General features: G+C 41.9%; 3 protein-coding genes across 5 annotated transcripts; 1 reads left to right on the top strand and 2 right to left on the bottom strand.

Annotated features, from left to right (window-relative positions):
- Nucleotides 1-687: 687 nt before the first annotated feature.
- On the bottom strand, nucleotides 688-6,029 carry LOC117857950 (actin-related protein 2/3 complex subunit 2A). Its single transcript, XM_034740881.2, has 10 exons — nucleotides 5,737-6,029; nucleotides 5,540-5,606; nucleotides 4,789-4,996; nucleotides 3,626-3,795; nucleotides 3,349-3,426; nucleotides 2,901-3,033; nucleotides 2,734-2,825; nucleotides 1,668-1,724; nucleotides 1,082-1,153; nucleotides 688-1,002 (listed from the first exon to the last, which is right to left on the bottom strand). Exons 1-10 carry the CDS (start codon nucleotides 5,796-5,798, stop codon nucleotides 979-981), a joined length of 963 nt encoding a protein of 320 aa, XP_034596772.1. The 5' UTR covers nucleotides 5,799-6,029; the 3' UTR covers nucleotides 688-978.
- Nucleotides 6,030-6,167: 138 nt separating this feature from the next.
- LOC117857948 (membrane-bound transcription factor site-2 protease homolog) lies at nucleotides 6,168-11,386 on the top strand. 3 transcript variants are annotated; one of them, XR_004640884.2, is made up of 10 exons: nucleotides 6,168-6,444; nucleotides 6,532-6,597; nucleotides 7,344-7,410; nucleotides 8,089-8,163; nucleotides 8,240-8,343; nucleotides 8,471-8,618; nucleotides 9,449-9,529; nucleotides 9,601-10,065; nucleotides 10,450-10,745; nucleotides 11,169-11,310. XR_004640884.2 is itself a non-coding variant. In XM_034740878.2 (10 exons), the coding sequence occupies exons 1-10, from the start codon at nucleotides 6,269-6,271 to the stop codon at nucleotides 11,343-11,345; spliced, it is 1,689 nt and encodes a 562-aa protein (XP_034596769.1). In that variant the 5' UTR covers nucleotides 6,170-6,268; the 3' UTR covers nucleotides 11,346-11,386. The 3 variants fall into 3 exon arrangements, 2 of the variants coding, with proteins under 2 accessions (XP_034596769.1, XP_034596770.1); XM_034740878.2 differs by having other exon boundaries at nucleotides 6,170-6,444; nucleotides 10,416-10,745; nucleotides 11,169-11,386; XM_034740879.2 differs by having other exon boundaries at nucleotides 6,170-6,369; nucleotides 10,416-10,745; nucleotides 11,169-11,385.
- A 974-nt stretch (nucleotides 11,387-12,360) lies between these two features.
- LOC117857947 (uncharacterized) lies at nucleotides 12,361-19,537 on the bottom strand. The gene is made up of 21 exons (XM_034740877.2): nucleotides 19,214-19,537; nucleotides 17,836-17,915; nucleotides 17,517-17,603; nucleotides 16,773-16,823; nucleotides 16,559-16,676; nucleotides 16,341-16,397; nucleotides 16,163-16,227; nucleotides 15,793-15,876; nucleotides 15,639-15,689; nucleotides 15,494-15,556; nucleotides 15,358-15,404; nucleotides 15,179-15,257; nucleotides 14,994-15,056; nucleotides 14,422-14,511; nucleotides 14,302-14,340; nucleotides 13,991-14,218; nucleotides 13,814-13,899; nucleotides 13,674-13,722; nucleotides 13,506-13,586; nucleotides 13,305-13,398; nucleotides 12,361-13,138 (listed from the first exon to the last, which is right to left on the bottom strand). Exons 1-21 carry the CDS (start codon nucleotides 19,329-19,331, stop codon nucleotides 12,960-12,962), a joined length of 1,809 nt encoding a protein of 602 aa, XP_034596768.1. The 5' UTR covers nucleotides 19,332-19,537; the 3' UTR covers nucleotides 12,361-12,959.
- Between the last annotated feature and the right edge of the window lie 8,096 nt (nucleotides 19,538-27,633).

Below are 27,633 nucleotides of genomic sequence, written 5' to 3'. Positions count from 1 at the left end.
AGCTGTTGAACCAAATACCGACTGAACCCATGATCCATGTATGGTTTTTTATTAGGCGTTTCTTCTCCAGCACGATCAAGCTTGACGTCGAGACGCGCAGGGCTTCTTGGTAATCGGTCCTCCACTTCGGTGATCGATGGAGGTGGATTTCTCAACGTACGCTCGATCTCAGGTGCCTCGGGTATCATCTTGACCGCGTAGCACGACCGTGCATGCAAGGGCTACCACGGCCAACGTGGCCCAAACCCCGCACAAGAAACCGTCGAGGGGCTGGCTCGACCCGACCGTGTGCCTTGCCACCTGCTCCGCCAGCATTCCATCTCGTCGTCGATGCGGAATGGATACCGGCGTGTTACCGTCGAGGAGGTGCGCAACTTGGTTCAGGGCGAGCTGCACGTCGTGGGGAAGGCTGAATTTGACGTGGAGGGAGAGGTCCACAGCCCGCACCATATTCACAGGCTGATTTGTCATCTCTCTGATTTTCCTCAAATATTGTAGAAGCATGCATCTTTACATTATCTACCAATTCATATTTTTTGTTGACTTTTTCATGCACGTTTCGATAGTTTTTTTTTACAAGTACGAGTATGGGAACATGGAAAAGGGTGGGAGCGCGCAGGAGACGTTTTCGTGAATGGGTTGGCGAGGCCGCGAGAAGATACACGAGAGTCACAATGACACAACGGCTGAACAAAGTGCCTAAAGGAGCAAAATTTTCATAACTCATTAAAAACATCTGCTCAATGATTTACAGAGGCATGCACTTGAACCTAGAATTTATCATCAATGTTCTGTTGTGAGCACCGAATACAAATATTCATCACCCAATTATAACAGAAGAACAGTATACGATGCCGGTTTTGTTCCACCCCTTCTATCTTTTGCTCCACAGAATTGAACGGGCGTCACCAACCAAGTAGTACAGCCGGCATCAAGGAAACTCCAACCTCATTTGTCAAAGATTTCCGAGTGCAGACTTCAATTCCCTTCATTCTTCAGGCTCTACAAGGATAGTATGAATCAATTGTGGTAGAAAGGATGTCATATGCACGTGAGTTAGCTACTTGCACAAAGTACAAACCAGTCTATTGAAAGATGCGCCATGCACCAACTTCTTCAGCTTCTCTGCATCAGACTTCGCTCGGTCCAAAGCCTGCAGTGTCAAGCAGGTCAGGTAAATGCTGTGGGCCTGAACAACGAATTGCATGGTTCTGTAGCAAACAGTATTTCATTTAGGTTTTTTCTATTAAGTTATTGCCAACCTAGTCCCTCCATTCCGCTGCATTTGTCTATGGCCTTGGGAGAAAAACGTTTCACAATGTTTGTCCATTGGCATGCTTTCACTCACTGCCCCTAATTAATTAAATGCTTTAAAAGAAGAATAGTGTTTGTTTGTATCATATTGTTCAGTAGGGGTATTGATGGTTATTTCACATTCACTTTTACTTGGAACTATTGCTTTCTTTGTTCGCAATACAGTATCGTTTTTTCTTCTTGTTTCAGGAATAACCAACTCAACACTACTTAATTAAAATTTAATCAGCACCTGTTGCTAAAGAGGGTACCAAGAATTAAAATGAACTGTGCAGGGTTACTGGAGAGATTGGATAAAGCATTTACAACATCTTTAGAATGGCCTGGTTCAATAAAAGGATGTTTGAATCTACCTGGATCAGCGACTCAACCCTGCGCCTCATCCTAGTATGCATGAATCCTTCAGAACACTGATAAAGGAAATAGCAACTCAGAACTTGAATAATTATTAAATAACAGTTTAGTGTAAATGCAATATCAAGAGTTAATACGACAATGAGATAATAGTTACTGTGAACAAATAACTGCTACCACAATAAAGTAAAAAGAAAAAAAGGAGACATAAATAAGTATTTTTTGTGTTGTGGACTATCAGTTTGACACCTAATAATCTATGCTCCTCAGCATCTCGGTATTAACGCATTGTGGGGTTGTAAGAGCAGCGATTTTAGACTGCTTGACAAATGTGATGGTCAAGAAACGGAAGCAACGACCAGAGCACCCCTCCTTGATTCTAGACATACATAGAAACAATTAATTTGGGCTAATAGCAGATTACAGAAACAACAGGAATATCAAATGTTTCAATACAGTGCTGTTCAGCCATTGAGACTGCTAGGTACTGCTAAGAAAACTATTCTCAATTGGTCCTAAGATAGCCTTCTGCAATTACAGGCCAAGCCAAAAGAAGGTTGTAATGGCCACTCAACCCTGCTAGTGATAAATAGGGGATCAGAAAAGAAGAGTCCTTTGGACACTACAGGTATTAGCAGCTCTATTGTTCTGACCCAGAAGCTGAGGTGTAGACTGTGAAAACTCAATACTTCACAAAATTTACTTCCTCTACCCCCTTTGTAATAATTTCTTCAGATGGTTTATCCAAACCCCCAGACTTCTTTGAAAATTTGCTGTATTTTTAATGACGAAATAATTAGAGAGAGAGGGAGGGAGGGAGAGGGAGAGCGAGCGAGTTTCCTTCGGTAAATATGAGGCATACAAAAAGAACAATGGCGCATGTTAGTTAGAATAGGCCACAATAGAGTCACTCAGTGCAAAGCAATCAGTTCCAGGATCTGTCAGTTCAATACAGCCATTCATACGATATGTGCAAATTCACCAAGTCTAGTAAATTCCCATATGTTCCACGGAGCCTGCAGGCAGAAACTCTATATAAACAAATGATGCAGAAAATGATCTTACCTTTACATGATAGCTTACATAAGCATGAAATGTTAACAAATTCCAAACTGTTCTGTCTAGCTTTTTACCCTCAACATGCCGAGGGTATACAACTGCACAAATGAAAAGTTTGTGAGGCAAAATAACTTCATGGAGGAACAAGGCATACTAGTAAAAGTGTAAATTACCAAAAGTAACAAAGCCAGCATTCGCATTCAGTGCATCAGCAGGTACCCCTTTTAACTCAAGGGGAGGTGCCGGAGACCACATACAAGAAGGAACATTATTAAGTGCGGCAGTTCGTCTTGCCTCCACAAATTCCTACATTTAAGCAGCAAGAAGAGAATGAGTAACAAAATGCTCCCATCAGATTGAGACTTTTTGGCAGGATAGCTATGCCAGGGCTTTCGGCAGGATAGTCAGCGCCCACTGAAAAGCAAGTTTTATTTGAGCTTGAAAAACTCAATAACTGAAGGGTTGCTGTATATATACAGTGCAGCATGAATTGTAGCAGTACTGAAAAGGTTAATGTTAATCTTTAGTGTCAAATGTAGCTGGTATGATACAGATAAAATGCATAAATCATGAATAGGTCACGAAGCTGATGAAAGAGACAGAAGGAAGCATAAAAAATACCTGCAGGAAGGAAGTTGCTAAAACAATATCAATGGAATCCTGAAATCTCATTGGGTACACAATAGTAACTTTATCTGCCTGAAAAGCCAACAGTTAATTCCATTTGGTGCAAATAATAAAATCAATGCAGCACTGAACAGATTGACCGTAAAATCAAATACATAAGTAATACATTCATGTACATAGAATAATCAGGGCTAATATAACTAATATAACACCTAGGTACTAGTTGCATGATATGCACATTTATATGATATGGCTGTCCCTAAAGTCATACCTGGGGAGCGAGGAAAAAGGATTCATTAGGACGGTGAACAAGAGCAACAAGCTTGTCAACATTAGGAGCTACTGTCTTCGAGGCTAAATGTTTCAGCAGAACCTTCAGTGGTGCACCCAGCACAACCTCTCTAACAGATGCAATTTGTGTCAAGATAGCATTTCTTTGTTCTGGAATATAGTTAAGAAAAATAGATGATCAGAAGCTATAAATACTGAGAACATGACTTAAATACAAAAAAGGATCACATGTTAGGAGATGTCTATGGCGTTGGCAGGCTAATCATAAATGAATAATGTTGAAGAAAATGTGCAAGGTCCTAAATGTAAATTTATTTTAATGCGATGGAAGAAAAGGAGGAAAAAAGGATCACATGTTAGGAGATGTCTATGGCGTTGGCAGGCTAATCATAAATGAATAATGTTGAAGAAAACATGCAAGGGCCTAAATGTAAATTTATTTTAATGCGATGGAAGAAAAGGAGAAATATGAGAGTTCCTCACATCAATACCAAACAAATGTAACAAAATGGACATAATTAACAAAAACCTATTATGATGGTCTGGAAAAACAACACAACACTTCAACAGTACAAAAACACTTACATTCCCAGTACATACAAAAATATCTTAGTTCGCAACTTACCAAACTAAAGGAATAAATCAAGAATAACAGTTGAACAAAGAAAATCAAGATAATTGGATCGGAATTAGATGGAAAATGTAAAGATGCAAATAAGTTTAGGTTAAATGATAATACAATGATAAAATGCCAGAAAATGAAGGACTACAATTTCAGGAGTTTTTTTGTCACCTTTTTCTTTCATAGGGGCAGCAGTTACTTTAATCTATTCAAAGCACAACTAATGTAAGTCTCAGGCAACCAACTGCATCATACATGCGCATGATATCTGAAGCATCTATTCAATTTCCAACTACCTGTTAACACTAAAATGAAATTCTGCCCATGAATGGCATATAGTGACGCACAGAATCATCAGCAAATTTGATCATGCAGTTTGACAAGGCAGCTATAACCTTGGATATGTTACGCTAAATTGAAATTTTACTACAAGTGGCATTTATAGATACACGGAAGCATCAACCAATTTGATCATGCAGCACAACAAGACAATTATAACCTTGGAAAGGGAACTCTAGAACCTTCATCTGGCGGAAGCTTTGTCAAGTTTATCTTCATCGTAAGATCAAATCCATCCTTTGGAGGATCAAGAATTTGCACAACCGGCCCATAAGCAGCCTTTATAGCCTCAATGGCACCAAGTGGAAGCCCATCATACAGAATCGCTTCAGGAGGTGGGAGCGGCAAAGCAACCGATAGCACCATTACCTTTGGATTCCTCATAGAAAACTGAAAAGGAAAAACAATTACATCAGGGCATGATATCGAGCATGAGGCAGCTGATAACTGATCCTAACGGCTAGTTCATACATGACAGGGTCATGTCCACATCCATTTCCAACACTGAAAATAAAAAAATATTACAAACTATATTTTAAGGTCTATTGGGTAAAATGCAGCTTCCACTCCCAAGAAGAGCTGTTATACACACACAGTGAAATTAAATGAAAACCTACTTAAAACAGAACAATATCAACCTATCAATTCGAAAACACATTCAGCTCAAATTGTAACACTTAAAATTTGGCACTGTATATCCTTTTTGGCACTGAAATACCGAATACAAAGCCACCTTGAGATCAAATGTTTGATTTGTGCCCCAACCCACCTAACCAAAATTTAGCTAGCCCAAGTATTCGACACTGATTTGGATGGACGCCAAAATTTTGTCAATACCATGCCACATTGTGTACCATCCATTTGTTGCCAATAATTGGCCCAGCGGCCACTGTTTTTGGAGCAAATTACGACGCGACACAAGACAGAACTCACCTGGATATGATACCGCACATCGTCGAACTCCACCGTGTGGCAGTCGATGTCCATGCCCTTTTCGCCGCTGCGCAGCACCAACACCGCATGAAACGAAACGAAACGAAATGAAATTGCTGCAAACAACCATGCCGCCAGCAGCAGCACGCGTTTCTGTTCTGTCTACGCCGAAAGCAGTGCGACAGCGGGCGACTCACCTGAGGACGCGGTCCTGCAGGATCTGGAGCAGGAACCTCGACGGGGACTGGAGCAATATCATCTTCCTCCTCCCCTCTTCCTCCTTCCAACCAAGCTTCCGCCCCCCGTCCCGCTCGATCCTACGGGATTCCCTCGCGAATCGAATGGACCAGAAGATTCTAGAAGCGCGCAGCGGCGGGCGGTGGAGCTTCTAGAAGCCGCGGTGTGGCGCGAGGCCGTGAGATCTGCACCTCCCCTCCTTGGCAACGGGGCGCGATTTGGACGGAACAAGCGAAATGGACCAAGAGTGGAGGAGGGGAGATGTAAAGGTGGAAGAGCTAAAGGGCGTATTTGCAAGATTCGTTTACGAATCATCCCAACCCTCCAATATGGATCCGACCGTTACAAAATACCGGCATTTAAACGCTACTCTAAATTGCGAGTGAGAATTGCGTTATTGCAGTGTCCGAGCCCAAGCCCAGCTGAACAGGAAAGAAATCCTGCTTGCCCGGCGGCGACGCCTCCTCCGCCCCGCCCCGCCCCGCTGCTCGAATGATCAGCGGCGCAGGCCGCGGCAGCCGACGGGGGCGCGCCCCTGCATCCCTGCTCACGAGCACCTCCACCCGCCGCACCGAGCGCTCCGTCTCCTGCTGGTTCGTGAACTGCACGGTCTCTTCTCTCGCGATCTCTCTACTCGTGAAGCTCGATCTAAATTGCATCCTTCTTAGGTTTCTCTCTCGTATTTTCGGTTTTTTTATTTAGTAACTGTAGTGGGGTTGTCTCTTAATCTTTCTTTGTTGATGCTCAAAATTCAGGTACTGTGACTGCAAGATATATGCCTTCAATGACACCCTGTTCAGTTTGGGGTCGAAATATGCTAGGTATGGTTTCTGAAGATCTTATTTAGTCCCTTGATTTTTGGCATGAGTAGAAAATTCAGGTGTTAATATTTTGTTGCCTGAAGTCCGTAGCATCTAGTGCAAGATAGTCTGAATTGATGTACTACATAACCTATGTACCCCTTTTTTTCAGACTACATCCATGCACATGCACAGATGCACTGCTTTCGTTTCACTTTTTTTTTCTGAATTTCAGTAATATATTTAGAACTGTTCTGCTCTTACGTACACCCTAAGCCTCTCTTGCCAGACTATCAACATTTGTATTCTCAATTTCTTAGTTTTTAGTTGCTTCTGAAGCAATGCTGTCCATATAGGTGACTGAAGTTAAACATGTTATTCTGGCAGATCGGGCATTGTAACAGTTCGATAACCAATTTAGTGCCAGACTTATTTGTTTAACCAACTAACCATGAAATTCAGCCTTTTTTCTCTCATCTGGGGTGCTTATTTCGTTTTCTTCTCTAAAACTTTAAGCATATAGCCCTGTATGTATTCTTTTTACTGATATAGTTTTCAGACCACCAGTTAGACTCGTAGATCTTTTTTAGGTGCACTGTGCACACATTTGTATTCAAAATTCGTTGTTTTTCAGTTACTTCTCAAGCAGTGGTGTCATTGTGTCAATACAAGAGACTTTAAGTGCAGTTTCTTTGCCACTCTCAGAATGTCAACCAAAGTCATTCATTACTTTCAAAGTTACACTGAGCTTCCTTCATTTTTCACAGATTCATGAGAGCATGGTTTTCCATAGGCGTTTATTTCTCTGTCATCGCTTTAGTCGGTATATCCTTGGTAAGTTGATGTCTAATAGTTTTTCCCAATGTTCTGTGCATTATATTCAAAAGTTGGAAATGTTCATTTGTATCATGGACCCCGTGATGTCACTGACTGTTGCTTCTCAAACAGTTAGAACAACTCGTGCAGTTATACCTTACAATATGATGTGATCATTGACATAATTTACAATGTGTACATGAGTCTATATATGCCTCCATTAGTTGTCTTGGTTCATGATGGATGGACCGGCTGCTTGTTCAGACAGAGGGCGTTGCTGATATTTCACATCAGTTTCCTATATATGCGGTGGCAATTTCTTAATTTTACTATAATATATAAAATTGACATCAGTGCTTCTAATGATTAAGCTCCTACCGACTGTAGCATAGGGATTTCCTTTCGGTGGTTCAATGTTTCCAAAGGATTTGTTTTCAAACTTTTTAGTTTGGCTTTCTCATGGGTTTGATTAGATCTCTACTAGACATTATGATAATATTAAGTATTTGTTAATCTAATTAAGTCTACCACTTGATATGTAACTGCATGTAATATTACACTTCTTTATATATGTGTGGTGGGTTTAGCAGGTAGTCCACATATCTTTTGTTGTAATGTGGAAAGAGTTTTCTCTTTGATTATACTTTTTCCTTAAGTATACAAGTCTTACGTGGTGTGCTCTGTTTAACTTCCTAGATGCTATTGTGGGAGTCAATTGGTGTGTTTTATTTCAGGAGTGGATGTCTTAGTGCCTGGTTAAAGAACCTACTGGTAAGTAGAATTTGGCACTTCCTTTTTTTTCAGCTTCTCACATCAACAACCCACCATGCATTTCTGCTTATTGCAGACTTCAGGGCACAGCATATCTATTATGGATACCACAATCATCATAATGTCAACAATCTTGTCTATTGCTTTTCATGAATTCGGACACGCCATTGCAGCAGCAAGGTCTTTGTCTTACCTTCACATTTCTGTTCACTTGAAACTCAAAACATCTGTATTATGTTTTACTTTGCCTGCTCATGAATAATTTTCCTGTTATGTTCTGACACATTCTTTTCTACATGTTTAACAGTGAGGGAGTAGAGATTGAGTATGTTGCCATATTTGTTGCTGTACTTTTTCCTGGGGCATTTGTTGCTCTGAACTATGACCGACTGTTGAATCTGCCTCTCTTTTCGATGCTCCGGATTTATTGTGCAGGAATTTGGCATAATGTTGTGGTAAGCCATGCTGTTGTGCATTAATTATTTCCAAAACATATGAGCAAACCATCTTTTTTGGTTATGTCTCTTTTTTATTTTCATAATTTATTACCATCTACTTTCAATATCCGTGGTACTTCTTGCTAACTTACACAGAATTGTAGTGCTTTAATCAAAATAAACATGTATAACTATTTGTTTACTTACAATGATGGAGGCAAAAAACAAGAAATAAGTACATAAGATGTAATTCGTCACTATCTCACTGAATATTTGGTTTAAACAATGTGAGCCGAGATATATTGAAAAAAATGGAAACCAGGCTCCTACACCATACAAATGCGTCCTTATCTTCTCGTAAGGTAGCAATTAGTAGTGGTTGATATTCAAGGGAATACATCAGAGAGTATCTTTCCTACATGCTACAGCATACTGGAGGGAATATTTTGTTTGCCTGGGACATCAGAAACTGATATCAATATGTAGGAGATGGTTTTGCCTTCTTTTTTCAATTCCTTTGCTTGACTATAGTTCTGCAGCCTAAATCAAAGCCTCAAGGTATACCAACCAAATAGAGTTCCCAAAAAAAAAGGTATACCAACCAAATAGAAACAGTTGCTGTTTTAGAAAGTGACCTTAGAGAAGTGTAAATACAGGATGTCAGGAACTCAGGATACTATTGGGAGTCTGTAGACTCTGTAACAACACTTGCGGTTTTAGATGTAGTTCAAGGGTGGAATTTAATGGTATATACTTCAATACTTGTGTATCTTGTCATCCTAGCTGAGCATGTTACTCGATTCATGTTGATGTTCTGCAAGTTTCTGTAATGACTTCATATTTAATAGCTCTGTGCAGTATGTGTGCTGATGACATTATCACTTCCGGCGGTGTTATATCCTCTTTATGTGAGTGGTGATGGCCTTATGGTAAGTCTTCTTTGCGTTTACATGTTTCTGATCTTGGCAACCTTTTAGAATCTAAAAGACTGTCAGAACAGGTCACGGGAATCTCACAAACATCTCCTCTGTCAGAACACTTGTCTGCTCATGATGTTATCCTCTCTGTGGATGGTCTGAAAATAACAAGAATTGATGAGTGGATCAAGATTCTGAACCAAGATACTACAGCAAAATCCAATGGTCCTGAGTTCCTTGAAGGCTCTCAGAGATATGTTGCCACTAGTTCTGGCAAGGGTTATTGTGTGCCTGAGTCATGGATGGATGCAAGCAAAAATCTCTGGCATATAAGAGACAAGCTGCCTTGCCCAGATGAATTGATAGCCTTTGAAAAAGCTATCTCTAATGGCTCAGCCATTTTAACCGAGAAGACCGGCAGAGGTAGTGACCAGAAGGAAGTTGAGGGAAAATATTGCTTAATTGCAAAAGATGTAGTAAAGCTCAGAAAATGTGGAAATGGGTGGCAGAGAACTGAAGATGACGGAATTAGTCGTGCATGTTTTGAGGTAAGAGCCCTGATTTGTTTTGATTGGTACTACCTCCGTCCATTTATGCTGGGCATGTTTTCCTGAAGCACTTGTATCAACACTCCAATTAATGTTTTGGCATCTGGCTTAGCTCACGGCTGCTAGCTGTATGTGTATGCATGCACATTTAAAGTGCAGGGGCAGTATTGTCCAACAACAACAAAAATATGCATTGGAAAGCAAATCATGCCTAACAATCCTGGAAAAGTCAATGAGAAAGAGTCTTAGGAACCATCTTTAGGAAGTCAACCCTTCTTGTAATAGAAGTTATCTGCATATATGATTTATATTCTGTGCTTCATGTACGTCTATTTGATCAATGCTGACAGGATGAGTACTGCTTGGTACCTGTTCTGACCCCAGGCTTTTCATGGATTGAGGTCTCCTATGCCAAGCCATACTCTTTGGGATGTTTACAAAGAGGAGGAAATTTGTCATCATCATCACATCCTGCAAATAATGACCTTGGACAGAGTCCTTGTGAGGGATCTTTTGTTTATGTGGGTGATCTGTTATCAGCAGCACGTTCTGTTAGGTTATCCCCCTACCAGCCTCGATGGACACTCCTTTTCCTTGCAGATATCCCATATATCCTGGGAAATGGTTTAAGTAGTTTGCTTCATGCGTCTGCAGCATTGGCTGTAGTCAATTGCCTACCGGTGAGTCTCTACTTTACTGAAGGAGTGATGGATTATTCAGTTCATTATTACCTGCTTGCAACATGTTTGCATGACTTTGCTTGGAAGAGGATACTCTTAGCAGAATTTGGTGTCAGTCATTACAGCATATAAACTTGGCAATTCAGCAAGTAATTTTGAAGAGAAGCTACATGATATGATCATATGATAGTTTAATTTTTTAAAAGTGTTGATTCTTTTTCCTTACTATTTTTGGGCTTAGTTAACAAGTACATCTGCCTTCTAAATTTCACTTTCTTTCTTTTGTATGATTACTGAGTGTTTGCTTAGCCATCTGCTTTTTTGGGTAAATTCTGATTTATAGCTATTTTCTTAACGTTTGAGCCCACTATGCTTGATTGTTCAGAGAGCTTTTATAGCAGCTAACTTTATGACAATGAATAGGTGTATTTTCTGGATGGAGAAGCAATTTTGGAGGCTAGCTTAAGCTACTTAGCTTTGTTTTCCCGAAGACAGCAACGCAAAATTCTGAAAGTTTGCCAGCTTGTGTGTACAGTTTTATCAGTTATTACGTTCTCAAGGATTTTTTATTCCACAACACTGTATTATGGTTTTGTATGACAAATTACTGTGGTATTTTGTCCTGAACCGGGGGGGGGGGGGGGGGGGATCACTTCATCTACATGGCAATTGTACGTTGTATCCTGTATGTATGAGCAGAAGAATGCTCACCTTCTCTAAAACAATCAGACTGCATAGTTGGCAAATAAAATGTTCATTTTTCATTTTTTGCAAAAATGTTATGCGACTCTTGAGTTAGTGGAATGCTTGCAGTTATTTTCCTTTTTGTGTCTGATGGAGTAAAATTCAATCATAGTAGGAAAATTGCAATTTGTTTGCTAGTTCTTTCGGAAAAGATGAAGGATGATTTCCCAACCAGGCGAGGGATGTAGCGCCCACATCAAAGCACTAAACATACAAGCCCCAGTCAACAGTGCATGTGGAAATTCATCACCGTATTTATTTACAGCTCATTATTCCTCAACAACAAACCTCCATCGACTAGTCATTATTCCAAATTAAATTCCATCTACAATATATCGAAATGCACAATAAGTTTTCTTCTAGGTGAATAAAGTACTGTTAAGGGCTTCAAAGGTAGAAAAGAAAAATATCAAAAGCATGATTATTGGTGTGTTTGATTGCTGAACGAGGTTTTATAGAGCCGCATTGTATGTTCTTGATCAGGGTAAGCAAACTGAGTAGATATTGTCCATATAAAATGCACCAGTGAAGCTTATTCTGAACATACTCACCTAGGTTTCTATAGTGGATGCACACAGCTAAGCAGCCTTCTGTGTTATAATGTGGGTTTATACACACCCAAGGAGGCAGGATGTGGAGATGCGGGGAAACAAACACACACCCATATCATTGCCCTGAGCTCCAAATTTTTGAAGCCAAGAAAAAAAATTATAATTCAAGGTAGAACAGGATCCTTGAGCGAGTCACCATGCAGCGGGGCAGCACAGACACCAAGTTTAACAGCAACAATGTTGCTTGAATTTTTTTTAAATCAGATAGTCAAACTGTTCGTGTGAATGTCGTAGTTAATATTTTAACGACAACGCAACCCTGGCCAAGCATTTGTATATTCAGTCCTTAGATAAGTTCTTCCATAATGTACATTGTACAAATAGGAGGGAGAGATTCCGGGCTCTAGTAAAGCTACGAAGACACTTCCAGCCATAATTCTAGGCCAAAAAAAAAAAGGAAACATCACACACACACACTAGAACTCCCAACCCTATAGCTAGTCCTGCTTCAACGGACCGGAGGACGTTCCTCGTTAAAATGTCGGAACCGTGTGTCGCTGGAGCTGGGGCCGGGCTTGCTGAATCTTTGCACATTTGGATCTTTTGACAGACCTTGCCTCGCCTAGCCAGGCAAGGAGCGCAGCGTCTCATGTGTTTGGATAGTTTGACAGTTGCCTCGATTTCTATGAAAGCAAGATTTTTTCTTGCTTGCCCGGGTGAGCTGGAATGGCTCTCCTCCGCTAGCGAGCCTTGCCTTGCTTGGTAAGGAGAGACTAGGCTAGCCAGCAAGCAAACCAAGCGGCCCCTAGCCTTCTCAGTTGATCAGAGATAAATGCAAACCAAAAAAGAAGATGAAAAAAGAGTACAAGCAAAACCGTAGGAGCAAATATCAATCAAGCCCTCGCTTAGTATTGTGCTTCTAGGTGTGAATGCCAGTGCCATTTGGGTAGTACCCATTTACCAAGCTGTTTAGTGGATTCTTCACAGGCACAGTTGGGTACAGTTTCCGTTTCGGGACTTTAGTCGGTGGCTTTGTCGTATTGTTGCAGCTGCGTTGAAGCAAAGGTTCTAGTTGCCCAGATGCCGCTGCTATCAGCCCTGTCAGGAGAGATGCATTGTTGATTCAGATGAAGCACTTGGCCATACTCAGAAAGCAGTAGCAGTGTTATTTGTAGAGTGGATATCAGAACAAAAACTGATCATGTGGTCGTTTTGTTTTGTCGAGAATAGCGGGGTTTTTTTTTGCAAAGTAGGATTGCATTACCTAAGAAAAGTGGAGATGGTTTTCCTGGTCTCGACTTAAATTCAGGATGGAATTGTGCGCCGATGAAGAACTTGTGAGAGGGCAGTTCAATGATCTGCATCCAACAGAGCACCATTCATTAGGTGATGGAGAGAGTTTTGTAATAAATTATTACCAACTACTTATATATCTACAATATCCAAGAAAAAATTCCAAGTCCACCTCCATCCGTGTTCCACTTTCATCCTTGCCCACGAATTGAAGCCCGGCCCTCTCAAAGTCTGGGACCATATCAGGGTTCACCTGAAAAAATAAAACTTTCATCGTTATACAAAAGAGCAGTGGCATACATGATTTAATATAGCTACCAGACAATTCGATAAGGCTAACCTCGTATCTGTGGCGATGCCTTTCGTCTACAGAGGTGGCATTGCCATACCTAAGACACATGAAGAACAGTTATATTTCGCCTCATCAAGTGAACAATGATACATCAGACCTGAAGAATATGAGGGCTTGTGTTTTCTTACAGCTTTGCAGATTTACTGCCAGTGACTTGGAAATATGTTCTCCTCGATCCAAGTCTCATTGTGGCCCCCATATGGGTTTTTGAGCCCTGTTGAAGTGTTGTCCGAAGTATACAGATCAAAATGAATGGTAATGGATAATAATTATCAAGTAAGTATGGTAAGTTAGCAATAACCTACCTCTGGCATGAAAATGACACAGGGCGATGTTGCAGCTGGGTCAAATTCTGTGCTATTTGCACCACGTAATTTCATGACTGAACGGGCAAACTCAATCACTGCAATTTGCATTCCTAAGCAAATGCCGAGATAAGGAACGTTGTTTTCACGTGCATATTTTGCAGCAAGAATTTTGCCCTGAACTCCCCTATCTCCGAAGCCTCCAGGAACGAGTATACCATCCGCACCCTGTGGTGGAAATTCCGTCAAATGACCGCATAAGTACTTGCAAGAAATGCATCATGCCGCCATTTGATGTAAAGTGTGCTTACCTTCAGCAGTTTCCATGCTTTTTTGTGGGCTTCAGGGGTCTACACAAAACAAGCATCTCGAAAGAATCAGCAAAAGCACCGTAAGGAATAAAAATGATTTGGTGCCCGTAATAAACTGACCTCTCTAGCTGAAGAATCTTCCAGATCACATGAAGGAACCCAGTCGACTACAAGCTTTCTTTCCATAGCAACTGATGCATGCAGAAGAGCCTGAAACAAGGTCAGGTTCGGTAAATTAGTCAGCAGAAAGAGTGATATCGTCAGGATTGAAGCTTTGCTTTGCCAGCAAGAAAAAAGTTTTGACTGGCAGAGCTCCAACGAACAATGAAGCATAGATACAGTTTAAACAAAAAAAAAATCAAAAAACGTGTCATGTAAGAAAATTGAAACTCTTCAAGCCGGGTCTGCTCATATTCAACTGACATACTAATATACGTTGTATACTACTGCAACACCAGCTTAGAATGTTGCTGTAAGGAGGGACACTGCCTTTATTTTCACAAAGATAAGGTAGTATTTTTTTTAAAAAAATAACTACTTGTGAGTTGCTCTGGTCTAGTTTTTTTTCCATTGATTCGTAATCAAACATGGAATTATATAGCTATCAAGTGATCGACTGCAACTTCATGTGTAAGAATATTATTATCATCATTGCAAGTACAAGTGTGCATCTGAACTTTAAAAAAGGTTACCTTTAGAACAGACAGGTAGGAATCTGATAGGCCAGTATATTTTCCAACCATGGCAATATTGACCTGAAAATTTGATTGTGCAACAGTGCTCAATTTAAATAGCCATTCGCTCAAAAACATAAGGGGTAACACTCTACCCCTCACACCTGGGAACAGTAGGAAGAATAATGACTAATGAATCCTACCGGAGTCTTCAATTTGTCAAATTTAGTGGCCCTTTCGGTCCACTCCGCCAACTTAGGTTCCCTAGGTACCTTTCCAGCACTGCATTCGTTATCGGAATAAAAAACAGAGAACACATCAGCATTGCTCCTTCAAACTACGAGATGAAAAAAAAATTGCAGATCATTCAAAAAATACGTACTACTGAAGTTCTAAAACTTTCAGAATAGCTTCATGGGCCTTCTGGTCCTATAAAAAAAAGTTCCATTGTAGATAGTTAAATAAGATGTGGATTCCAAATTTATGGTATGTATTCTGCAAGAGAAAACGTGTCCTACCCTTAGCAACAAAGGGATGTGCCAAATGTTTGTCACGTCATGGAGGTTCACAATATTTGAGATCTGCAACATAAGTTGCATTGTCAGAACAAGAGCAAGGGTAAAAACTCAAAAGCAGACTTGAAATGGCAAGTATTATCATTACCGGAACATGGCAAAATTGTGAGAGCTTGACTTTAACATGTTCTTCCAGTGGCTGCCAAAAATATGGAAGTGACTGTCAGTGATGCAATTTTCAGTATCAAACTGAAATGAACAACAGATCTTTGAAGGACTGAAAATAGAAGAATGCTGACTACCTCAGTACTGCGACATGCTAAAACATCCGGTGCCAACCCAAGTCCTCTAAGCCCTCGAACACTATGTTGTGTAGGCTTAGTTTTCTACAAAAATGAGGAAAAGAAACATCATTTGCAAGAAAGCAGCTAGCAGAATTCCACTACTTAAATAAAACAAAAAAATAGTAGTTTTTAGGTTCCAATGATGACAGTACTATTCATTGTTAGCACATTAACAAAGCATAAGTTTTTTAAATCTAAATTGTAAGCTAAAGTAAACTTCATCTTTTGGAACATAATTATTTTGCTACATAGTACAATACTACAATCTGACATCAACGCTAACAAAAATGCAAGCATCTCACACCTTTCATATAGTAGTAAAACTTACCTGTTCACCAACTACATTCAGAACAGGAACAAGACTGACATGAACCAAACAGAAGTTTCCAGGTCCTGCAGTACACAACAGGAACAAGCATATCAACTGAGGCCAAAAGGAAACTCTACAAAGGACCACGCCGAGAGGAAAATTGTCATGCTCAGGGATGGACTTGCTGTTTTCTTACCAACACGATATGAGAATTGACCTAATGCTTCAATGAAAGGCATTGACTCAATGTCCCCTGCATCAAGAATGCCACTGTCGTTATGCGGCGAAAAGATTTTGTCCCCTGCACCGGCATACTTACACGACTATGGGAACAATTAAGCAAAGATAAACTACACTAGGTATTTGAACTAAGTAATGCTGCTATTTAAGCAATAATAGAATCATTATGTTCACCTATAGTGCCGCCAAGTTCAATGACACAAACATCAGGATGTCCTTCTTTGCCATCGACTGGATTCATTGCAACGCGTTCAATCCAATCTTGTATTTCATCTGTAATATGTGGCACAACCTGATAACGAAAATAAAAATGAATACAGGTTTAGTAACCTCTGTCAACAATGATATTTTTCTCACATGAAAACTCGACCACATACTGATCACGCACCTGGACGGTTTTTCCCAGGTAGTCACCTCTTCTTTCTTTGTTAATGACAGCCTGATTCGACGTATTACAAAGAAAACTATGTTAGATTACAGATGATGAAACCAGCAGGTACAGTTGGTGTCAAGTCCAAGAAGAGTTGGACTATGTGCAATCGACAGGAGATTACATGATAATGTAGAAAAAAAGGCATAATGTGGTCCTACTATGCAACCGCAACAGAACGGTTAACTGCTATCTGCTAATGGTGTTTGTTTCAAATGTAGTTCCAGACCTAGTTACCTAGTTTACTTTTGCATCCTATACAAAATTCAGGTGGTCAATAGAAGAAAGATTCTTTATCAACCAGTTGATAGAAACAGACAACAGGTCATCAACTCCACAATTAATCCACCATGTGGCAGGCTGAATCTTATTCAGCTGCTTCCGACAACGGTGGCAGGCTAGAGGCCCGGATGATTCTGCACATGCATAATTGTACCGCTGTGGATCTTACGATGAAACGTAAAGTGACTCAATAAAGATTTGTGGGTTCCATGTGCGTTCAGTCAATCAGATGCTCAATGACTTACAGATATCCATTGAACGCCGCGGGTTTGTTAATGTCAAAGTTAAAAAAGGAAAAAACAACTTTCTCCCTCTCATTTAAAAAAATAGGGAAGTATAAAAGCCAACTTTTGACTTGATAGCACAATCTTCCACACAAGTTCTAATTGCACATGGATTAGGGCTCATCTGTCCAATTACCTGATAGATTTTTCCTGTGGTTATATTGTTGTCACGGGTCAATTTGATATCCAGAAAACGTTCATAGTTTCCAAGGTCCAGGTCCACCTTCAAGAAAAATAGAAGGAAGAAAGACCGGTCAGCTGGAAAAGATTATATCCACATGACTCTTTTCTTTTTCAGAAACATGAAACCATGCGAGAAGATAATCCATGAAAATAATGTTCATTACGGAGAGCTACTGGAGACGATCAATGATCAGCCATAATGATACCAACAGTATTTTTCGGTTAAGAGAGGCACAGAAAAGGATATGCTGGAGAATCTTGTGGTTAGCTACCTCTCCACCATCATCCAAAACAAAGACCTCGCCATGCTCAAATGGAGACATGGTTCCAGCATCAGTGTTGAGGTAGGGGTCTGCAGATGGGGGGTCACAAATGAAAAACTATAAGAAATTATGAGTAGCAAATAATGTCACCTAACAAAACTAAATGGCGTCTTTAAACCCTTCACCAACTTCCAGTATAGACAGAAACCTGACAACTAAATTCTTGAACAGAAGAGAACTAAGGAATGCGCAAACAGATAAAGTTAGAATGAGTCGTTATGTCCATCGACTTAACCCAACAAAGGTACACGAACACCTTCGGTGGAAGAAAAAAGCACAAATTCCCAATCATTTGTAAAATCTGTACTTGCACTCCCATCAGTTGTTTCAAAGTGAATACCTTCCTTCAGGAAATGGTATGAAAATTTTGTCAAAAGAATTTTAATGCATGAGGTGACAAACTTGACCTAAACTACTGAGGATTCCGTCTCTTTGAAGGAACTAAGATTGTGACACCAAGTTCACATATCCGCTTCTTCGAGAAAAGAACCAGTAACCAACAACCGAAAACAGTGTGTAAAACAGCTAATTACCAAAAGAAAAGATGAAAGCACCCCAAAAGTTTTTCAAGCATGCAGTTCTCCTCTGTGTCCGAGAGAGAAAATGTTTTGCGAACAGTCACCAGCAGCAGTGCAGCACTATTTAGCATACATGAACAGAAGTACAGAACCAGGCCTACAAGGCTAAAACAACAGCAATGAGCCAGAGCTTCCAACTAACTTAATAACAGGAATCCTCAGAGCAATAGAGGAAAGCAAATAACAGAGAAAAGCAACAAACAGCGAAAACCGTGTAGCAGATTGGTGCATCAAAAATGCGTTCGTTTGAGGCAGTTTTTGTTTGACAGTTCAACCGAATTTGAGAAACCCATTTCATTTCTTAGAGCAAAAGAGCCCATTTCATTTTTCAGCTTAATTAAGACGGCCACGAACTAGCAGCCACCAAGCGCATTCACACTAGAGGCTGCCACGCGGCCATCGCACCCCCCCAGACAGCTCCCCGGTGTCCGGAAATGCTGCTTCCTTTGCCCGAAACAGCACTTGTTCCACCACAGCCAAAACGACAAAAGGGGAGGCGTTCGGGCCTGGGCTCTGGGCTCAGATAGAAGCCAACCCCCAGCCAGCAAACGGCAAAACGAGGGAGAGATCACGCAGACCCGGTTCAAAATCCAGCCTTTTCCACCGAAAAATCCGCCCTTTTTTTCGGATTCTCCGCCGGAGCGGTTATTTTGGCGCGGAAACGCCAAAGCCAGAGAGGCCCCCCCAAAAAGAAATGAATCGTCAGGAAGCGAGCCGAGCGGCCGGGGGGGATGGAATGACTGCCGTACCGATCTTGATGGTGGTGACGCGGAGGCCGCAGGACTTGAGCACGACGCCGATGCTGCTGGCCGTCACGCCCTTGCCGAGGCCGCTCACCACCCCTCCGGTCACCAGCACGTACTTCATGGCCGTTCTTGCCGCCTCGGCGCCCCCAAAGAGCTGACGGGTTTTTTCGGCTCTGCTCCTGCGCACGACAGGGAGGGAGGAGCGGGCGAGCTAGGCACTAGGCTAGTGTGGTGCCAAGGGGCGGGAGCTGGAGGCGGGCTCAGGCGCTCAGCGGAGTTCGAAGATTTTAGGCTGTGGGAATGAGGGGAGACGAGGGGTTAAATAGAGAGGAGGGAGCAGGGAGCTCAACTGAAGACTCCCCCAAAACCCCCCAGGCGCTCGCACATGGAAATAAACAATGAAGAAAGGAAACGATTTTGGCGGAGCGAGCATTTGGTTGCCAGACGGGAATTGGTTAAAGCCCAGGTGGCCGGTGCGGGGTGTTACCGTGTCTGATTGTGGTCCGCCGCGCCTTGGATTTCTGTTGCAGGAGCCAACCGCCAAGAGGCGCTCGCTGAAAGTGACGGCTCAGCAGGGCGGATTACGTAACTGGAAGGGTCCAACAAATAGCCTCCAACGCTCCTGTAGGATTCTAATTCTTGCATTAACTAGCAGGGCTCCTGTAAATTTTGTTCAATATATGTGCCGTTCTATGTGTTCCTCCTTATGAGAAACGAGCACTTGGTTCGATTAGTGAAGCCTTCGGTTAAGGCTTGTCCACCTAGGTTCTATACCCAAGTCTGAAACGGGTGCTCGTAGGTCGTGTGTTAGTGTGGCTACCTCTACCCCTAAAGGGTTCAGTACTGCTTTTTTAAGAAAAAATCCAGTAGAACCTATGCTTGAGTTATATCAGCCTTATATGAGTTTATTTTTATTGCACAAAAGTTGTAAAATATGTCCCTGGTATCATATTAAAAAGTTATTGCACAATTGTAAGTGATTTTAATATTTGTCACACGTGTCAAACATTAATTATTCTTGCGAGAAAAAAGATGAGTTTTATACCCCTTTTCAGGTGTGCTAACAATGTGTTTGCCATAGTAAGGAGATCTAGATAAGGGGCAAAGTTTGAGGTGGCGGCAAGAGCAGTGGTTTTGACGTGTATACATGGAAGCAAAGATCTGTTGGCATTGGTTGAGGGGTGCAAATGCTTAAGACATCACAGCAGATGTCCAAAGTAAAAGACAAATATGGAACACATTGTATATATTGTAAGATTTTTTATATTATCATGGGTGAACTGTTGTGCTTGGATTCCGATCACAATCTTCTCACCATGGAATGGGTACTTTCAAAACTATGATCTTTGACCAAATTTTTATGATAAGCAAGATATTATTTCCTTTTTAGTGGGTTTATAATGTATTGTCCCATATAATATTCTAGATTTCATAAAAAGCATATTGAAATTGCATTCGCAAGACCCAGCGAAAACCAACAACCTTGTATGTTTTTCTTTGCATGGATAAATTAGTAACTTTTTGAGTATTGTCGGTGCCAGGCAAAGTAATCACACAAAAGATGTAACTATACAACGATACTCTTGATTCATAGTGTTCTTTTTCTTATAAATTTGTATTTTTTTTATTGGTGATTTCGTCAATGCCAGATATCTTGATCCAATCTTTCGGATGTAGTCATTTGGGTACAGTCTGCGTGCGTGTATTAATATAGATATTAATATAGGTGTGTGTATACGTTTGTACTATATTTTGCAAAGAAATTTCGGGGCTGGCACAAACCTTGTGTTCTAGAGCCATCTTCATAATATTTTTGAAACACACAAGAGATTGTGCATATCGTCAAAGTGGTATGCAGAACATATTTGGTTAGTCCAATGTGAATATAATTGTTTAGTTGGTCTAATAATGTGAATCACATTTTTGTCCAATATGTCATCCATGGTGTATTTGTTTATTACTCGTCAAAAATTTGTTCTAAGCACTAGGGAATCATATTCTTACGATAAAAATATCACATATAAAAACAAAAAGTAATATTTTGTTGCTGGACTAATTTTCACCACTAATCAACTTGTATCTTTTCTAAGCCCTTACTCCAGCTTTTCACAAAAGAGAACCTGATTCTAGTGGGAGAAAAAGGAGATCGTTTCAAGCATCGTCCATCATTAACCGTTATTTTCAGGTCCGCTGCTGCCTAACCCGAAACATGCATGCCGACTATGAAGTCGTGGTTATTGTTGTCAAAAACAAGTCACAGCCTGTGGGGTTTCACTTGATGACCTTTTTTCTTCTAATTCGATGCTCAAATCTTATGCACTCCTATCCCTTTCTGCCAGCGCTCTTACAGCTCCAGATTTTGCTTCAGCGCTACTTTTCCTGTGCTCACATCTTTTCCGGCTTCACATTATGGGCCATCAGGAAAGGACGTTAACAATGAATTAAGCCCCGTCATTCAAAATAACAAATCAGAGTCAGAGCCTGACCTGTCAAGTTTTACATGTCATGTTAGTACAAACCAAGTGTAATTAGCTGAGCAATGAAATGACAAGTTACAGTGGGTTGCATGAGATATCCGGCCGCTACGTTTGACTAAGAATGCATCAATCTAATTAAAGGAAAATTCTTATGGATTTTTCTAGCGTTGATAAAAAACAATATTGAAAGAACTAATTGGGAGCACAAGTGTAATAATAAGCAATGCCGAGATGGATAAAATGAGGTTGCAATCGCGTCAAATTCCCAAAAGAAACACACATTCTTATCCGTCTCTATATTTTAATTCGTGAGACTCTAACTTAATATTTTAGCTAGAAGATTAGAGTAAACAACGATGGTTGCTAGCTTTGTGCCTTTTGATACAGTTAGGTAATGATCAGGTACCAGGCGCCGTGTATTGCTAGCAGCAGAACACATCAAAGACAAATTAAAGGAAAAATCCTTAAATCTCTCTGCTTTTTTATCTTCCCCTTTTGCTGATCCGCATCTAACTGATAATTACTACGAGAGTAGATTCTTGGATTCTAAGTAAAGTGGTACCGGTGGTTATGGTTTAAGCTAAGGGATCGGAAAGTGAACTTTAAAACTTGGCGCCAAAGGCTAACCGGCCCAGCTTGCAAGTTGACAGCATTGATTAGCCTAACTATCACTGGCTTTGGGTGAGATCTTGATACTAGTTGATACAGATTGCAGGTTTATGCGTGCATGAATGCTATACATTAAAGAAGGTGCCTCCTTTTCTCATATTTTCTTTTGTTTTAGAGAGTAAAAAAAAGACGGAATGCAATGATAGTAGTGGTTTTCACGTCGAGAATTAGCCAAACAAAACAGCACAGATAAAGGATGGCCATATTTCTTTATGAATTTTTTTAAAAGAAAAATGCATGGCCGCATTTCAGTCTGTGCTCTCATTCCTATTTTATTTCCTGCACGTTTGGCATTGTATTTCATTATTGGTTTCGTTGCACAATTTACTATCAAAAATACTATTTTAGATGTTTGTCATGGGCCTGTCAATTTCCCTTTTCATTTTCCATTTTCTTTTTTTCCTTTTTTTGAGCGGACGGAGTCGTGCGCCCATCATCATTGTTCATTGTTCCAATCATAATCTTTGTAACCATAAAAATGTATATAATCCACCTTCTATTTCTATGTAATCAAGAAATTTTTTGATGGAATCGCATTATCCTTGCAGCTCCAATTCTCTCTCGGTACCCTTTGTTATTCAAGATATACACACACGCCGTGTTGATGGAATGGGAAGGGACCAGATCGACCAGAACCAGAGCAGGGACGGCCGAACCCAATGCTGCGGACGCTGGACCAACTCCCTGACCAGGCTCCGAGTCACCACCCCCCTACATTCAATTCAATTCCGTATCCGCCAGACTCGTACCAACTTGTCTGCAGAAATTATTGGCGAGCACATTTTCCTTCTGACGCCGAGTCCGCGCCAACACGGATCCACGCCATCGCCCCGATCGGGCTGCAGGAGCTTTGATTCGCGCGTGCACGTTCAATTCGCTGGCTGCTGGGAACGTTTAGGTTATTAGCCACTAATTAACCAATCGTTTTATATATTAGCCCACACTAATAGTCTAGCGAAAATTCTGCAACGGCCGTACGTATATATAAAGTGTATACTTACAATAATACTACTCCTATATGACAATGGAAGCATCGATCATCACGGCCGGGCCGGCCGGTCGAAAAGCTTCTTTAATTAGGTTATACGCGTGCGACTTTGCATGGACGAACGAGAACTTGCCCTTTGAATTCAAACGATTCGAATTTACACCCACATGGGCAAAGGGAAACACAGCAAAAAGGACGTGACGCGAGCACATACAAAGCGCGCGGTGAGGTTGATTATTGGGGTTGATACATATAGCGCTTGGCGAATATTCTTCCTTCCAGCGAAAGAAAAGGATATCTGATCGAGAATTGTTGAAGGCTTACAGCAGACTAACCGTAGTGGTGGCCCTGGTTCATATATAGCTAGCGGTCCAAAAAAAACAAGAATTTAGCGGAGAATTAGTACGACGACGACGACCGGCTTTTCCACCGAGTCATGGTCGTCGACCTAGCGATTGACTCGCGGTGCAGCTACTAGCTAGCTGTGGCTCTCTGATGGAGTATTATGTGCTCCGTGCCTCCGCGTGGGTGCATTTGCTGTGTGAATCGTTTACTACTGTTGGGTCTTCAGCGAATCCAAAGGGAAAAAGGCGGTCTAAACGCTTCAAAAACATGAGAGAGAGAGAGAGAGAGATCTAGAGAGAGAGAGAGAGAGAGAGAGAGAGAGAGAGAGGGGGGGGGCATGCGCGTGCATCGCTCTATCGGACAATCCGATATGCCATGGGCGACAGCGGTTGTATACTTGTATATATAATATATCTACGGAGTATATAATAAACTGGTGGATCTGTGGATCATCGGCAATTCAATCCGTTGGTGGACGCACTTTCTAGCCCGAACGAATTTGTCGTTGCTTCCGACGACGCCCTCACACGCAGTGACATCTGGTGTGTGCTAGGCTAGCTCTCCCACGTCCACGTTCGCGTCGCTGTCCGGGCTAGCGCGTCCTCCGTCGTCGCTTATCCGGTTTTGCCATGCCGCTCGGGATATATTCCTTTCCGTCCGCTGGAAGTCTTGCCACACCGAGATCGGCCGCGCGTTCAGACCGACGCCGTATCTCGATCGGACAGCGCAGGCGACGCGAGGCGAGACGCGGCGCTGTCGCGATCGGGACGACGGAATATCCTACGCGAGCTCGATCGGGAACGTCCAGGAGCAGCCTTTGTACGTATGTGCCGGCCGCACGCGCAGCCGTCGCCACGTACAAGTCGAACAGTACGTCCCTTGCCGCCACCGGAAGATGCCCGGTGGAAGAACGGACGGACGCTGCCGCACTCTTGCTGCCGCCGCCAACGCCGGACGGGCCGGGGCGCGCGTGGTCCGTGGCCAGCGCGACGTACGTCGTTTTAATTAGCACGCTTGTGCTTGAGGATTAAATGAGGTTTAGTACGTTGTCGCTGGTTTAGAGTGGTATGTAGTACTTTGTTGTAACGAGTTGATGACACTGCACGTCGTCAAAGCTCTTATTTCCCGTAGATCGATCGAGTGCATGCAAGGCCATTGCGTCCAATAATTATCATGCATGTGAAGCGCGTGTCTCACGGATCTAGCTATACATGCAATGTGGACGTTCATCGTCGTAATAAGTATACGTAGTACGACGATGCTAACGGAGCATGTGTTACTTGGATTCCCTTTGCCATCTCCGAGGAAAAAAAAAACAGAAAGGAAACCTCGGATACTCGGATCCCATGGATTTATCACTCATCAGTCAGCGATGGCGTGTCCAGAGTGAACGGCAGTGCGCCTAACTAGCTAGCTAAACGACACACTGATGAAAAGAAATTAGCCTACCAAATGACCACCTAAAAGCTTTGCAGAGCTCTTGGAAAAGGCTTTACCAATCAGCCATTGACATCCCTGCATGAAGAAGCTGAGGTGTGATTGACTTTAATTTGGTGGCGTCGGTGTTGCAGCTTGCATGGGACCGGGGCTTGACTCTGAGCAAGAAGATTTGTGGTGTGTAGATAAGATAAGCTCGATCGCATCGTTATGTTTGACCGTCCGATGACACGGGAGCTGCGTGGAATTTGGAAAAAATTAGATCGGACTAAGGGTTGAAACGTTGAACAAATAGCCAAAGTCGAGTGGACGGTATTAGCACGCGAAACGAATATTGTACAGTACTTCCTGCCAATCGAAAACGAAAGAGAAAGGATTTTGAGTGTAGAAGAATTTTGAATGCAAACGCAACAAAAGATCCAATCAAACAACATGCATGCATATGGAGAGTGCAGCAGTGTGCCCATGGTCCCTGGACAGGATAAGGGAAAATGAGCAGAGAAGATGATGATGTGCACATGCCTCAGTTAAGGAAAGGAGTCCAGCCATTTGGACTTCCGCAAACAGGGACCGGCCGGCCGGCTGGACCGACGGGGAGGCAGGAATCAATGGCCGCAAGAGATCTAGCCCTGAATGGCGCTGCGCAGGATGCAAATTGTAATGTGCGCGCCACATGGTCGAGTCAGTGCTTCTTCCCGGCGCTAGATTACGTGATATCTCGTGCTCCGGTGACTAGTGTAGTTTGTCCCCACTCCCCACATTGCACTATGCATGGAGGTAGTAGTAGTACTCCTGACTTCATTCACAAAAGATAGTGTCGTTTCATGGTGGGTTAATTGAAAGGAAACCGGCTGAAAGCCTGAAACAGGTCAGCAAACCGGTCTATATGTACCCTTTCGTTGTCGTAGAAAGTAGAGTTGAAGATTAGTAGAATTTTGCCTCCCAACAAACAAACGACAAAGTAAAATTTGATAACTACCAAGACTTGCAATACTGCCTCCTAACAAACCAACAACTAGGCATGAGTAATTTTTGACAGCTACTGGTCTACCAAGTCATTACTTGCAGCACTATATCTCTTTGCTTATGCTTGGCTCAGTTAAAATATTTATTCAATCTTGACCTGTTTTTTGTCTTTGGCAACAACAATCCCGCCGGTCAAAAAAGAGAGATGTTTCGAGATGTATACTTCACCGGTAGAAACTACCATCTATCCTCAACAAAAATCTCGATCATTTTTGAACCCGGAACTAAAGAGGCTTTAGTCCGAGTCTAAATTCCATCACCCGTGAGGTCACCTTTGGTCCCGGCAGGGCTTTAGTCCCGGTTGGTGACTAAAGGATCATCCACGGGTGAATACAAAAGGATAGCATCCCCTACTCAGTCAGATGTGCTGTGTAGGTGAGATGGTAAGGAAACTACACGCGAAGAGTTTGTTAGTTTGAATCCCACGCACCGCACGCGCATATTTCGCGTGAAAAATCGCGTGACTTGTGACTTGTGGGAATTTCTAATATTTTTTTGGCGTAAAACCTTTTAATCCCGGTTGGTATTACCAACCGGGACTAAAGATATGGCTTTAGTCCCGAAAGAAAGACTCGGGACCTTTAGTCCCGAATGATTAGTCCCGGTTGGATTTTCGAGACCTATGCGTCTCTCCAACCGTGATTAAAGCTCAAGCAAGGCTGACCGGTCATACTGGTTGCTCAAAGCGGTCTAATCGGTCTGGAACCTGTAGCCGGTCTGGCAATATAAATCGATCTGATCGGTTCAACTCTAGTCCGAGTAGAATTGATGAGTCCTTTTAGATAGATTTGTAAAAGGATTTTCTTGCAGGGCAAGACCTCCCTACCCTACAAATATAAAGGGCCACAACCGATTGAGGCGAATACGCAATCGATCAATACAATTACCTTTACTTTTTATCTCCAACCCTATTCTTTTTCAACCCCCTTTTTCTTCTCATCTCTACGGCGGTTGAGGAAGTTTTGAGTGGCTTGCCGATCTCAGAGCAACCATAGACGCACCATCCCTGACGGGGTCCTTCCCAGGATGGTGATCTTAGGTTTTCACGGCATCCCTGTGCCGACCGACCGCTTGAACCAGTCTGACCGGTTCGAGGCAGGAGCTAGCGCAATTTGGTGTGTTGACCAGAAAAATATCAACAATATTGTCATGCATTTTTATATCTTTTGGAATTTGGCTTTTTGGCATCCTAGATTTTGTTTATCTCTATCAAGAATAGTCTTTTTATTGGATGAAAATTTATCTCCTACGTTGGCAATGACTGCAACTACCTCCTGCTAGGAGGGTCCAAACCAACCACCGTTTTATATTGTTACCAAGATTTGAACTCTAGTTGGTGTCTCCCTCAACTAAGGAGCTTACCACTACACTATAAGAGCGCTGGCATGTGATATCACTCAAATGCTGAAGATACATACAATGGGTAGGAGTGCTATCTATAAAACATCAAAATTTGTGTTGGCCATCATATCATGCGTCGA

This window comes from Setaria viridis, chromosome 5 (assembly GCF_005286985.2).
Source record: "Setaria viridis chromosome 5, Setaria_viridis_v4.0, whole genome shotgun sequence".
NCBI lineage: Eukaryota > Viridiplantae > Streptophyta > Magnoliopsida > Poales > Poaceae > Setaria > Setaria viridis.
The sequence above is the reverse complement of the archived record's forward strand: the minus strand, read 5'-3'. Positions and strand labels throughout refer to the sequence as shown.

Coding starts and splice junctions, on each gene's coding strand:
- LOC117857950 (XM_034740881.2), bottom strand. CDS start 5,798: ATGATATTGCTCCAGTCCCCGTCGAGGTTCCTGCTCCAGATCCTGCAG. Junction 5,607..5,736: donor CTGCAGGACCGCGTCCTCAG/GTGAGTCGCCCG, acceptor GGTGCTGCGCAG/CGGCGAAAAGGGCATGGACA. Junction 3,796..4,788: donor AAAGCTTCCGCCAGATGAAG/GTTCTAGAGTTC, acceptor ACTATATTCCAG/AACAAAGAAATGCTATCTTG.
- LOC117857947 (XM_034740877.2), bottom strand. CDS start 19,331: ATGAAGTACGTGCTGGTGACCGGAGGGGTGGTGAGCGGCCTCGGCAAG. Junction 17,604..17,835: donor TTTTGGATGATGGTGGAGAG/GTAGCTAACCAC, acceptor TTTTTCTTGAAG/GTGGACCTGGACCTTGGAAA. Junction 13,723..13,813: donor GGCAGTAAATCTGCAAAGCT/GTAAGAAAACAC, acceptor CATGTGTCTTAG/GTATGGCAATGCCACCTCTG.
- LOC117857948 (XM_034740878.2), top strand. CDS start 6,269: ATGATCAGCGGCGCAGGCCGCGGCAGCCGACGGGGGCGCGCCCCTGCA. Junction 6,445..6,531: donor CTAAATTGCATCCTTCTTAG/GTTTCTCTCTCG, acceptor CTCAAAATTCAG/GTACTGTGACTGCAAGATAT. Junction 10,066..10,415: donor TTAGTCGTGCATGTTTTGAG/GTAAGAGCCCTG, acceptor CAATGCTGACAG/GATGAGTACTGCTTGGTACC.